Source organism: Castanea sativa, chromosome 3, assembly GCF_040712315.1.
Source record: "Castanea sativa cultivar Marrone di Chiusa Pesio chromosome 3, ASM4071231v1".
Lineage (NCBI taxonomy): Eukaryota > Viridiplantae > Streptophyta > Magnoliopsida > Fagales > Fagaceae > Castanea > Castanea sativa.
The window spans coordinates 50,012,641-50,026,609 of record NC_134015.1 but is presented as its reverse complement, the minus strand read 5'-3'; the positions used below and the strand labels follow the sequence as shown (position 1 = coordinate 50,026,609).

The window sequence follows — 13,969 nt, the reverse complement described above, 5'->3', positions numbered from 1 at the left end:
GAAGAAACAGATGAGGAAAACTAATAGGAGCATCCATAACTATTCCTTTAAAGCTACACCTACACCTTGGCGTCAGGTTCTCATCCTTTTCTCCACAACATGATGATCTATTGTCGGCAATATATCTGGAACCAAATATTTTTTGCCCTGGCATCTTTACATTTAGAAGACAATTGTCACTCCAGTTGCAGGACCCCCACTCCTTTGGACAAATGTCAAGAACCAGTCGGCTTTCACAATTCAAAGCTTATCATCTGAATGTAAAATATTTTTGTCTTTTTGTAAATTTTTGCCTATAAATATGCCACTTGTTTCCTTTGAAGAGCAGAGTCGGAAAATTAGAGAGAAAAAGAGAGTTAGAGAGAGTTAGCAAACTTGTGTAATATTTCCCAATTTATTTCTTCCAGTCCTGTAAAAAGCCTGTTCAATATAATAATATCCCTCAGTTTGTTGTATCTTACCCTATGTTCTATTCCATACTTTGATATTATTTTCTATAATATTTTAGTAATATATATTATTAATAAGCTTCCATGATTTTTTTACATTCCTATTTTCAGCTTGTTCTTATATTTTACTAGTGTCCTTGTCCTTGTCCTTGTCCTTGTCTCTTGTCTTTTACTTGTAGCTTCCTTTCACGTGCTTTAGTTTGTCCGTTCGTTTTCGTTACCCAAAATTTTATAATAAAAAAGTTCAAGACTTTACTACAAGTCAACATCCAATTTTTATATCTTGTACCCGGCATATATGCCGGGTGTGAGACACAGGGGCGGGCCCCACAGTGTGTGGGGCCCACCCCTGTGTGAGACACCCGGCATATATGCCGGGTGCAGGATATACCACCTCGTCAACATCACCCAGGATTAGAATTATCCAAAATTTTATAATAAAAAAGGTTCAGAACTTTGCTACAAGTCAACATCACCCAGGATTAGAATTTGGAACCGGCAATTAAAGTTGAATTAGAACTCTGGGATAATCCAAACAAAGCAGCCCATGTTTTAGCGTCCTGGTGCCTTGGGAAAAATGTGTTTGGATGTTTTGGTCAGGGTTATGCTCCTAGGCCTTTTTTGGATGTAATTAATTCAGAGCTGCTTAATGTTGTAGTTGCTGTTTAGTCTTTGTTCCTTTTGTTTTGGTCAATAAAAGTTTCGGTTTATCAAAAAAAATCCACCTTAAAAAATAAAAATGGCCACTACAAGGTACAAACCATGTCCTAATGTTGCAGTCAGCAAATGTTAATCATTGACCCATAGGATCCCCGCCGACTTGCACTAATTAAATCACTTTTTAATGACAGATTTCTGTTCTACTTTTGTTTTTTGGATGAATTTTTCTGTTCTATGAACTGAAAGAGAGAGAAATTTAATTTGGCTTATGACTATAAAACAGTCTCACACAAAAACTCAAAGTTATGTATGTACACCTTTCATATCTACCTATTGACATATGATCTTACACACTGCCTGATACACAAAAGTCACAATTTTGGGTGCAATAACTTGTGTTTGCTAGTCATTTCTCGAATGTTCGTTAGTCATTACTCATGCTTTCTAAGAGATTTTATACTCTGTTTTTGGTGTATTTACCATCTCTATCGTAGCAAAAGGATCCCACAGATACGTGGGACATAAATTTTTTGTTTTCTTGAATGGTCAAGATCCTGTTACTATATGTCAATGTCAACCTCAAATAGCTTGTCATGTTCAGAATCCAAACAGTAAGTCCATAGACACGGTTAACAGTAATTTTTTTTTTTTTTTGAAAACATGGTTAACAGTATTTATTATTTTATAATTTTTAAATAAAATATTTTTAAAAATAGTTGTTAAACCAAATAATTAATACTAAGAGCATTGGTTAACATTTCTCAATAATTATTTTCCAAATAATAAGGTAAGAGGAAAAAAGTAAAATTAATTAATGTGAATGCAAAATGAGCAAGTAAATAGTAAGGAAAAACAATGATGTTACTGTTTGGTAACTGTTTTTGTTTTTGTTTGTTTGTTTGTTTATTTTTTTTTTTTTTCAAGAGAAAAAGAAAAAAAACAAATTTTTTTCTGTTTTTAAAATAAAAAACATGTTTGGTTAGTTGTTTTGATGGGCGGGGATGGGGCGGTGCGGGGATGGGTTTAGACTTTTTAAACCCACCTCACCCCGCCCTGCCCGAGTTGCTAAAAGTTATATTCGTAAATTTTTCATACCTTAAAAATCTACTATTTAAATAACATATTAATATTAGTTTATTTTAGTCTACCTAATGTGGGGCGGGGATGGGACAAGATTTTAGCCCCGCACCACGGGGCGGGGCGGGGATGGGTTTAGACTTTTTAGACCCGCCCCGCCAGAGTTGCTAAAAGTTATAATTGTAAATTTTTCATACCCAAAAATTCTACTATTTAAATAACATATCAATATAATTAGCTTATTTTATTCTACCCAATGTAGTTCTCTGACTTTATTTTGTTATGTATTATACTATGAGTTTTTTTTTTTATTGTCTTGTTAAACGCTTTGATATATTATTTAATTTTTTCTAAAAATTGATGGGATAAATTTAGTTGTAATTTCAAGTATATTTTTATTCATGAAATATGTTTCATTAAAAAAATTGTACTAATTATAAGGCAAATTAACAAAAAGTAGAGTTTTACGGGATGGAATGGGGCTTCACGGGACCTCAAGGGGCAGGATGGGGTGAGAACGTTTTCCTTGTCATGTGGGGTGGGGTGGGAATGAGGTAAGACAAAACCATGCGAGGCGGGGACAAAGATCCCATTCTTCGGCCCCACCGTACCCAATTGCCATTCCTACCCTCAGTTTGCCAAAAGTCTGTGGTCCTAGTTTTTTTAGGATAAAATTTACTGTAAAACAAGTTTCTCTAGCCTATAAATAAGGATAGTTGAGGAGAAACAACAATAAAATAAAGAAATGGAGGAAAGAGAGTATAGAGGTCACGTTGTGGTGCTCCCATATCCAAGCCAGGGTCACATTAACCCTCTCCTCCAATTTGCAAAACGTTTAGCCTCAAAAGGGGTAAAGGCCACAATAGCTACAACTCGTTATACTCTCAAGTCCATTTGTACAGCAAACGTTGGTGTTGAGCCAATCTCCGATGGGTTTGATGAGAGTGGCTTTGCACAAGCAAAAAACGTGGACTTGTTCCTGAAGTCATTCAAGGCCAATGGCTCAAGAACTCTATCTGAACTCATCCAAAAGTTTCAGGACTCTGGTTCTCCTGTGAGTTGTGTTGTGTATGATTCATTTTTGCCATGGGCTCTTGATGTTGCTAAGCAACATGGCATTTATGGAGCGCCATTCTTTACCAATTCAGCCACTGTATCCCACATATTCTGTCTCATACACCATGGCAAACTTTCGTTGCCATTGAAGCTTGAAACTACACCACTACTCATTCCAGGCCTACCTCCATTGAACTTCCCTGACCTACCAAGTTTTCTTAAGTTGCCAGAAAGTTATCCAGCGTACTTGGCAATGAAATTAAGTCAGTTTTCCAACTTGGACATGGCTGATTGGATATTTAGTAACACTTTCGAAGAGTTAGAAGCCGAGGTATGTGACCAACATCACCATTATCAATTATCATGTTAACTTATTGATATTTTACCATCAACTTAATGTAATCATTCTTCTCACTAGCATAGAAGCAGTATGAAAGAATAGAATTTTACAGTATATACTTCTTTTTTTATTTGTACGCAAGTTTTTTTGTTTTCTTAGAAACAATCACACACACAATAAAAAGAAAAAGGGGTTCTAACAAGTTAATATGGGATATTGTCTTATTTAATATATATTTTATAATATTAGAGCGGTATTAGGTAAGTATTTGCCTACTCAACAAAAAAAATTGTGTACCATAAAATGACCCTTTCTTTTTCTTATTATGTGCTTACTAAAACAAAAAAATTTCGTGTTTTATGTATGAGTAGGAAGCGAGAAGCATATCAAAGCTCTGGCCAGCGAAGTTGATCGGACCAATGGTCCCAGCGGCTTACTTGGATGGTCGGATTGAAGATGACAAAGGATATGGAGCAAGTCTATGGGAGCCTCTTAGTGATGATTGCATCAAATGGCTAGAAACAAAGCCACCTAGGTCAGTAGTGTATGTCTCTTTTGGAAGCATGGTCTCCTTGACATTAGAAGAAATGGAAGAAATTGCATGGGGCTTAAAGGAGAGTGGCTTGCATTTCCTGTGGGTTGTAAAAGAATCTGAGCAAGATAAATTGCCTGATGGGTTTGTGGACTCAACAAAAGAAAAGGGTTTGATTGTGACATGGTGCAACCAACTAGAAATGCTGGAAAACCAAACCATTGGTTGCTTTGTAACACACTGTGGGTGGAACTCAACACTTGAAGGGCTGAGCCTTGGGGTACCTATGGTGGGAGTGCCAAAGTGGACTGACCAATTGACAGATGCAAAGTTTGTGGAGGAGATTTGGGGTGTGGGGCTAAGAGCCAAGGAGGATGATAAGGGAGTTGTGAGAAAAGAAGAGCTTGTAATGTGTTTGAAGGAAGTGACGGAAGGAGAGAGGAGCCAGCAGATTAAGAAGAATGCTAGTAAATGGAGGGAGTTGGCTAAGAAAGCAGTCAGTGAAGGAGGGAGCTCTGACAAGAATATCAATGAATTTGTTCAGCATTTGGTACAAAAGGATAGGCAATGAACTTTTCTAATAGTTACCATTTGGTGTAGTTTAAACTGACCTTCCAAGCAATTATGCAATTGTGTTTTATTGTGTGTAAGTGAGGAGAATGTACCTCATGCATTCGATAGATGGATTGTCTCTTATAATATAAGAATCTAATATAACTATAAGATTTACATGCTATGAGAAAACTAATACATACCTCGAATGCATAAAATAAATTATTAGTGTTTGTGAATGGTCATGTGAATTTGTTTTAGGTCAATGTGTGACTTGTTGTCCCTGTCCTGTCATTGTTTTGTTAGATTCGTTTTATTGGAATGTATTTAAATGGGAATTCTATCATATAGTCACTGTTTTAGCTGATGAAGAATTACCAATGATATTCTTTTTTCCCCGTACATGCTTTAATATTTTCATTTTTGCATAAAAGGTTTTCTTTTCTTTTTCTGAAAGCATATTCATCCCAGATGCTAATTTAGTTCCCTGGATCAGCTATCATTAATGATCACTCAAAGAAAGTCACTTAAAAAGTCATTTGAAACAATAATAAACCATGGTCAAATTTTCCGGAAGTTAAAAAACAAAAACAAAAAAAAATCCCGGAAGTTAGGGACAGCTATTGCGACTATAAGTGTAGAACGTGATACACGGGCGGAGCTATAGCATTGCTTCTATAAGTATTAAAACTTAAAATATTTAGCTACAAAAATAGAAGTTGACCCTCCCAATATTTGAATTAGTTCAATAATACTCTTGAAAACTAATAGAATTTGTCAATTGGTCTAGTAGTTATAGAGAGGAGGTAATTTTTGTTTTCTCTAATTCGTTTTTTATACATGTTTAATATCAAACTAAACAACTTTTCTATACTCATTGGAGTTTAAAAGATGATAAATTCCCCTAAAAAATTATCTTGCGAATATACATACTTGAAAGTTGTTAATTTTATATATAATATATTTATAAATTATGACTTGCTCTAGTATCAAAAATTAAAATATTAATGTTTATATTTGTGTGTGTACGTTGATTTATCTTGACTTAAAACTAATATATTAATATCAAAATTTAGCCCCCAAACAAAAAATCCTAGCTCCGCCCTTGGTGATACACAACAAGGGGCGACAACCTCTCTCTTTTCAAAAGTTATCAATCAGCAACAATTAAGGGATATAAGTTTACATTCAGAATTTAGAAAGTGTGTGGATGAGTTTATTTTACCGGCACATTTAATTTAAAAGATTAGCTGTTTAAATGTACATTCATACCCTTTTTTTTTTACCGACATATTTTTGTTATTGATGCATTAACATTCTCTTCTGAACATGACCAAATCATCTCAACCAATTCTTTATCATCTTTTCATCAATAAGGGTCACCCATATCTCTAAGGTGTTTTACTCATTTTGAGTTCTATATTTTCACGCATTTCCATTTATTTATCTTAACATTCTCGTTTCAACTATACTCATTTTATTAATATGTTGCTTCTTAACAACCCAACAAACCATAGAGCATAGTTGGTCTTATAGCAATTTTATAAAATTTAACATTTTACTCAATAGGTATTCTATGATTACGCAATACTCTTGATACAATTCTCTACTTCATCTACCTTACTTTTATTTTATGATTCACATTCTCTTTGATCTCTCTATCTTTATGAATTATTAATCTAGGATATCGAAAGCTATCATTCTTATGTATCTCTTGATTATTTAGTCTCATGGCCTCTTCATCTTTGTTTCGACATTTACCAAACTTTCATTTCATGTATTTTGTTCTAGTCCTACATAGTCAAAAAGCCTTTAGATTCTAGAATATCTCTCCAAATTTCTAACTTAGCATTAACTCTACTTTAAAATTCATCTACTAAAACTATATTATCTATAAAAAAACATACACTAAGGTACTTTCTCTTAAATTGATTTAGTGAGCTCACCATTACTCTTGCAAAAAAATATAGACATAATGATGATCCTTGATGCGAACATATAATTATAGGAAACTCACTTGTAATGTCTCCACTAGGTCTCATATTAGTTACAGCTCCATCTCGCATTTCTTTAATCAATTTAGTTTAATTTTGATGAACTTCTTTCTTTTTCAAAGCCCATAACATAACCTCTTTAGGGGTGCTATCATATGCTTTCTCTAGGTCAATAAAAATCATACCAACATCTTTACAGACCTTTTTATATTTTTCCAATAAATGTAAGTAAGAAAACAACTAGCATAGTAGATTATCCTTGCATAAGCAAATTGATTATTTGATATCTTGGTTTCATGTCTTAATCTATGTTCACTCACTCTCTCATAAAGCTTCATAGTGTGGCTCATAAGTTTAATTTCATGGTATTTTATACAATTTTGAATAACTCTTTTGTTCTTGTAAATAAATATTAAAGTACTTCTCCACCACTTACTAGACATCTATATATATATATATATATATATATATATATATATATATATATATATATATATATATATATAATATTTTCACAGTTCCATCAGAATATTGTGCAATTTTAGTAAGATCAAGTTCATCAAAAACAAGTTTAACAGGTGGTGCAACTTGTTCCAAAGTCCATTCTTTGGGAAGAGTAATATCTTGCCATTGAATCATTTTAGGGACTTGGATCTTAGCATCAGGTGTGGAACATTGAATCAACATAGTTTTTCCAGCAGGATCACGTCCTCTAGACCGAGGAGTTAGCTGGGAATCAAGCAATCTATAAAAAATTCGATAAATAAGAGTAAAGGGTCTTACCATCATCCATATCATATCCAGAAGTCAATATATTCAAGGTTAAAGCTTTAATAATATTAGGATCATCAAGAGCAAGAGCAAGATCAGGATAACAATCAAAATAAACAGGACCATCATACAAGGAAGCAGTAATCATGCCAAGAATACTATCATTAAATTTCTTAAATCTAGCATCACGTAAACACATAAGCACAGAAGCATTAATTCCTTTTCTTGTTAAAGGTTTAACAGCAACTTGGACCAAACCAATGTGTAAATATTTAAGATTTTTCTTGGATAAAAACTCGTTAATATTTTTCTTGGAAAATAAACAACATTTTTCATTAGTTCTAGAAATAGAAAAAGTTTGTTCAACAGTTCGAGCTCTATATTCAGAAAAAATACTTTTTTCAGTCCAATTAAGATCGTAAACAGATTTAGTAGAAACCTTATGAATATTCCATTTTCTAAAATCTGGGTACTCACATTCTCCAACAGTGAGGTCTTCTTCATTCACAATATCAAGAGGATAGCCAGTCCTAGAGCTAACAGAGGAGTCGGATCTCCACATCCTATCAATATCTTACTTAGTTATAACACTCAATTATTATGTTTTTCTCACAACCGTTGCATTTTGTAACACATACCAGACATCAACCCTATTCCTCTCACGCCCTCACGCTCTCCTGGCTTCACGGGCCTTACTGTTTGGATCTGGGACTTTTTACAATGGCGGTGGCGCCAACGACGGTGAGATCGACACAACAACGAAGTATCACAAGGTCAGGTAGACTGTCGTCCTTCTCGGAATGCCCCCCAGATCATCCTGATATTGTTGATTTGCTTGCATCTGGTTTCACTGGTTGTCTTCGCGGATGGTGGGATTCACATCTCACAGAAGAATCCAGAGAATCTATTAAACATGCTGTTAAAAGAGATACTGATGGTATGCCTATTTTTGATCAAAATATTAACCGTGGTGTTCCTGATGGTGTTAATACTTTAGTTTACACCATTCTTAAACATTTTGTTGGTACCCCTTCCAATATTTCGTCTCGAATTTCTAATTATTTGAATAATTTGAAATGTCCTACTATGTCTGATTACAGGTGGTATCAAGATGTATTTATTTCCAGAGTCATGCTTAGAAAAGACTCTACGAAGCCTTATTGGAAAGAGAAGTTTATTGACGGTCTGCCTCCTATTTTTGCTCATAAGGTAAAAAATGAATTAATTGGTAAAAATGATTCTATTGACTTTGATAATTTAACCTATGGTGATATTTTCAGCACTATTAAGAAAATTGGAATTAATATGTGCAATGATGAAAAATGGTTAAAACAACAGTTAAAAGATTAAAAAAAAAAAAGCTAAATATGAAATGGGTAATTTCTGTGAACAATATGGTTTACCTCCTATTGCCCCTTCCAGGCAAAAAGGAAAAAGTAAACATGATAAGGTTTACAAAAGTTATTCCCATAAAAAGTATAAAAGACACAGAACCCACCTTGTTAAACCCAATGATTTTTATGCTAAAAACAAATCTACTTTTCGAAAACATGATAAACAGAGATCAGGTAAAGGTAAGTGCTTTAACTGTGGTAAATTTGGCCATTTCAAGAAAGACCGTACCCAAAAGCCCGGTAAAGTTGAAAAATAAGTTGAAGATGTTGATCATTAATAATAGTGTTCAAAACGAATTATTTCGCATTTTTGAATCTGTCACAACTGATTCCTTTGAAGAGGATTTTTCCTCCTCATCTGATTCTGATTACCACTCCCGTAGTGATATTTCTAAATCTCCTAATATTAAACTTGGCTGTAGAGATTCTTGTTGTAATGTGATTAAATCTATTAAAATGTTAACCAAAAGTAAAGAGAATGATGATTTACTATTGAAAATGATAAGTAAGATTGAAGATCCTAATTTGCAGAAAGATTATCTTGATAAGTTTTTGAAAAACTTAACAAAAGAAGATAAGGTTAAAAGACCTAATTCTACGATAAGTTTTGAAGAAACTCTGAAAAGATTTAATAAAAATAAATCAAAAGAGATAACTGTTAATGATCTTCAACATGAGATAAAAACTGTTAAACAAGAAATAATTCAATTAAAAAATGATGTTAAAACTATTAAATATGATAATGATCATCTTAAACAAGAATTGTTAATTCTAAAAATTGATAAAACTATGCATAAGCACCAATCTGATGATGATGAGCAAAAGGACAGAGATGAATCTGATCAACAAGTTTCTCCTTCTGCTAATGTTTCTGATCGTACTTTGATTAATTTGATTGATAATCAATTGTCTCTTGTTAAACATATGCTGCCCAAATGGTACACTAACGTCAAAATTGTTGTTGCTCATGATTATGCTTTTGATGTTGTTGCTATGATTGATTCTGGTGCTGATGTTAATTGTATTCAAGAAGGACTGATTCCTTCTAAATATTTTGAAAAATCTACTGAAAGATTAGTTTCTGCTAATGGAACTAAAATGAAAATAAAATATGAATTAAATAATGCTCATGTTTGCCATGATAATGTTTGCTTTAAGATCCCCTCTGTACTTGTTAAGAACATGACTGATAAAGTAATTCTTGGTTTACCTTTTATTAACTCTTTGTATCCTTTCCTTACTGAGAATGATGGCATTACTACTGATCCTTTTGGACAAAAAGTAAAATTCAAATTTTGTGATAAGCATGAAACCCCTGATACTGTTAATTTGATCCATGCTAAAGTCAAACACCTCAACTCCCTTTAACAAGAAGTTAGGAACAAGAAAATTGCTGAACAACTTTCTGATAAATTGCTCCAATCCAAAATTGTTAATTTTCAAAAAAATATTAATAAGTAATTTTTGTTTTGAAATTCCTAATGCTTTTTGGCACAGAAAGAAACACATTGTTAACTTGCCTTATGCCAAAGATTTTACTGAGAAGAATATTCCTACTAAGGCTCGTCCTATTCAAATGAATGCTGAAACTGTTGAATTTTGTAAAAAAGAGATCAATGATTTGCTCAAGAAAAAACTTATTAGAAACAGCAAGTCTCCTTGGTCTTGTGCAGCTTTCTATGTCCAGAAAAATGCTGAACTTGAGAGAGGTACCCTTCGTCTTGTGATTAACTACAAACCTTTAAACAAATTCTTAGAGTGGATCAGGTACCCTATCCCCAATAAAAATGATCTTGTTCATCGGCTGAGTGATGCCATCATATTTTCCAAATTTGATATGAAATCTGGATTTTGGCAAGTTCAGGTTAGTGAGAAGGATAGGTATAAAACTGCTTTTACCACACCCTTTGGTCACTATGAGTGGAATGTTATGCCCTTTGGTCTAAAAAATGCTCCTAGTGAATTCCAAAACATTATGAATGATATTTTCAATTCTTTCAGCCATTTCACTATTGTTTATATTGATGATGTTTTGATCTTCTCCAACTCCATTAGTGAACACTGGAAACATTTGTACTCGTTTCTGGACACTATCAAAAGAAATGGTCTTGTTGTCTCTGCCAAAAAAGTCAAATTGTTTCAAACCAAAGTTAGATTTCTTGGATATGACATTTTCGAAGGACAGATCCGTCCTATTGATCGTGCCATTCAATTTGCTGATGAATTTCCTGATGAAATTATTGACAAAACTCAACTTCAAAGGTTTCTTGGATCCTTAAATTATGTTGCTGATTTTTACAAGAATTTGAGAAAACAATGCAAACCACTTTTTGATTGGTTACACAGTAATCCTCCTCCTTGGTCTGATATTCATACTTCTCTTGTTAAAAAGATCAAATCCCATGTTAAAACTTTGCCTTGTCTTGGTATCCCAATTGTTAACGCCTTCAAAATTATCGAAACTGATGCCTCAGACATTGGTTACGGGGGCATTCTAAAACAAAAAATTTCACTTGATTCTTCTGAGCAAATTGTTCGCTTCTACTCTGGTGTCTGGAATGCGGCACAATTAAACTATAGCACTATAAAGAAAGAAATTTTATCTATAGTACTATGCATTTCAAAATTCCAAAGTGATTTGTTAAACCAAAAATTTTTATTAAGAATTGATTGTAAAAGTGCTAAGTACGTTATTGAAAAATATGTTGAGAATATTGCTTCCAAACATATTTTTGCAAGATGGCAAGCTATTTTAAGTGTTTTTGATTTTGATATTGAATATATTAAAGGATCTCAAAATTCTATTCCTGATTTTCTTACCCGTGAATTCCTGCAGTGCCACAATGGCAAGTAAAGGATCCAAGGATAAAGGTCCTGCAACCTCACACGACCAAATTGTTAAACGAGAACCCGTCTCCCCAGGAGATATTGCTAACTGCCTCACCACTTTAGGATCAATCCCCAAGCCTAATTATTCCTCTGTTTTGGTTTCTGCCTATGACCCTTATGCTTTAACCCCTGTTAACCAGCCTGTCCGAACTATTTACCCAAGAAAATCCAATGCTTCACAATATGTTAAAAAACAATACTTCCAAAACCTATTTTTTGTTGAACCAAACCGAGCAGCAATTAAGAACCCTCTCCAGATTGCAAAAAGCTATTTCCCTCCTTTGTGTCACTGGGTTCCGGAACATGGTGCTAAAAGGTTAGAATTTTATTCTGACATTTTACGCCAAGAAGATGCTACTGTTATTAAAACCATCTTTGATCTGGATGATAAAGCCAAAATTATTTACCACAGTGTTTACTTAAAAAATATTGTTACTGAAGCTAGTTGGGGACATTCTCCTACCTTTACAAAAAGTCTCCCTAAACACTCTGTTTCATATTCATACCATGATTATATTGACGCTTGGTTCAAATTTATGCTTCACCAAAATGAGACAATGACTCATTCGTGGTTTATTAACTTTGATAAAGAATTTGACAACAATGCTGATCTGCCTCTTTGGTTCATCCGTTGGTGGAATCAATTTGGTTCTGATATTGAGATCTTCCCCAAACCTCTTGTTGATTGTTTCAATTTCTGGAAACAAGGTTTTAAGGTAAATGCTCATAATGCCAAATTTCTTGCCCTTCTCCACTTTGTTAAATGATTTAGAGTCCCTTGGATTATAAAGTGGCAATATAAGAAAGAAGGTGATATTCTTACTAGACATTGGTATGTCAAGTGGTGGGACAAATTTGGATATGTTTCACAAATATTGGATAATGTTTACTGGAGACCACCTCCCAAACAACTGATCTCTAGTGCCCAATCTACTTCCAAGACCCCCTCTACTCCCTCAGATATTGACAAATTAAGTAAAGATGATTTATATGCCCTTCTCAAGAAAAAGATTGAGGAAGAAAAAGAAGCTGAGAACAGAAATTTTGAAGAAGAAGGATCTGTTGTTGAAAGCCCTGTTGCCGAAAGCCCTTGCTACCCTTATCCTCAACCTTATCCAAAAGATTGGTTTGCACATGATGAAGAATATGATGAAAACACTCCTGACCTAGAACGGTTTGTTTAGCTTTGCATAAAGGCTACGATGTTACAATATTCACTCAAGAGTAAAAATGTTTACTAAAGTTATCATGATTATAGTGTTGACCACTTTTGGCACTACCAGCCATCCTACTTTCGGTCTCAAAAGCCGATTTGATTCCTTCCGGATATTGCGCTCCTATTGCCCCTCACGGGTCCTGATGTGAATAGTAAAATGTCATTATTTACTTTGTACTGTTTACTACTCTATTCACTTATATAAGGGGGGTTGTCCCTTATTGTTAAACTCAGAATCTTCTTCTAGGATTTCCCTTAGAACTCTCTAGGACCTCCTTAGATCAAGATCTCTCACTGTTTACACAAAGCTTGTAACTAGGAACCAGGACTAGCTTACAAGCCTTGTACTATTTACCCAACCTGTTGATCACTGTAATCTTGTTGCTACTACTACTGTAAGTACTTTGATGTATATTCAATAAATAACTGCTGTTTTCAATACTTTGAATTATTTTGATATACAACTGTTTGGCTGGTTCTACCGCCTTACTTTTAATTATTATTTACTTTGAATTAATTCATATATCTGCTATCTGTTGTGCTTCCGCCTTCTGCGCTGTCGTCCATAAAGGGGGAAGGACGATAGCCTTTTGGATCATAAAGGGTAAAGTACTCCAACATCGGATTGAAACATAAGGGGTTGCTGCAACATCTGCAACAGCCTTTTAGATAATATCAGGGAACTGGTTAATTTGATTATGACTCGTTAATTTGATGAGTCTGACAAAACCAAATTCAAACATTTGAGAAAGCCAAAAAGGATCATCATCAGAACCATCTTCATAATTAATCAAAAGACCGGGGAAAGGATGGGTTTTTTCATGTACTCTGAGACTGCTCCCAAAGTATTTTCCCCATTTCTTTTTCAGGTAGCCTCTGTTGGGGCCATCAGGTTCAACAATGGTAGGAGCAATTGAAACAAGAGTTTTGAAATGTTTTAACCAAAGATCAAGATCTTTAATCATAGCCTTGCTTTCAAAAATACAAGTTTGTACTTCTGGAGGCAAGTTGGCAACAGCACTTTTAAGCAAAGATTGAT

At 34.1% G+C, this 13,969-nt stretch overlaps 1 protein-coding gene across 1 annotated transcript; it reads left to right on the top strand.

Annotated features, from left to right (window-relative positions):
* The first annotated feature begins 2,923 nt into the window (after positions 1-2,923).
* On the top strand, positions 2,924-5,016 carry LOC142627409 (UDP-glycosyltransferase 74B1-like). The gene is made up of 2 exons (XM_075801263.1): positions 2,924-3,573; positions 3,954-5,016. Exons 1-2 carry the CDS (start codon positions 2,932-2,934, stop codon positions 4,683-4,685), a joined length of 1,374 nt encoding a protein of 457 aa, XP_075657378.1. The 5' UTR covers positions 2,924-2,931; the 3' UTR covers positions 4,686-5,016.
* Positions 5,017-13,969: the final 8,953 nt, after the last annotated feature.

Bases quoted from the DNA above. Each gene is read 5' to 3' on its own strand.
- LOC142627409 (XM_075801263.1), top strand. From the start codon at position 2,932: ATGGAGGAAAGAGAGTATAGAGGTCACGTTGTGGTGCTCCCATATCCA. The intron at 3,574-3,953 runs GTATGTGACCAA...ATGTATGAGTAG, and splicing joins TCGAAGAGTTAGAAGCCGAG to GAAGCGAGAAGCATATCAAA.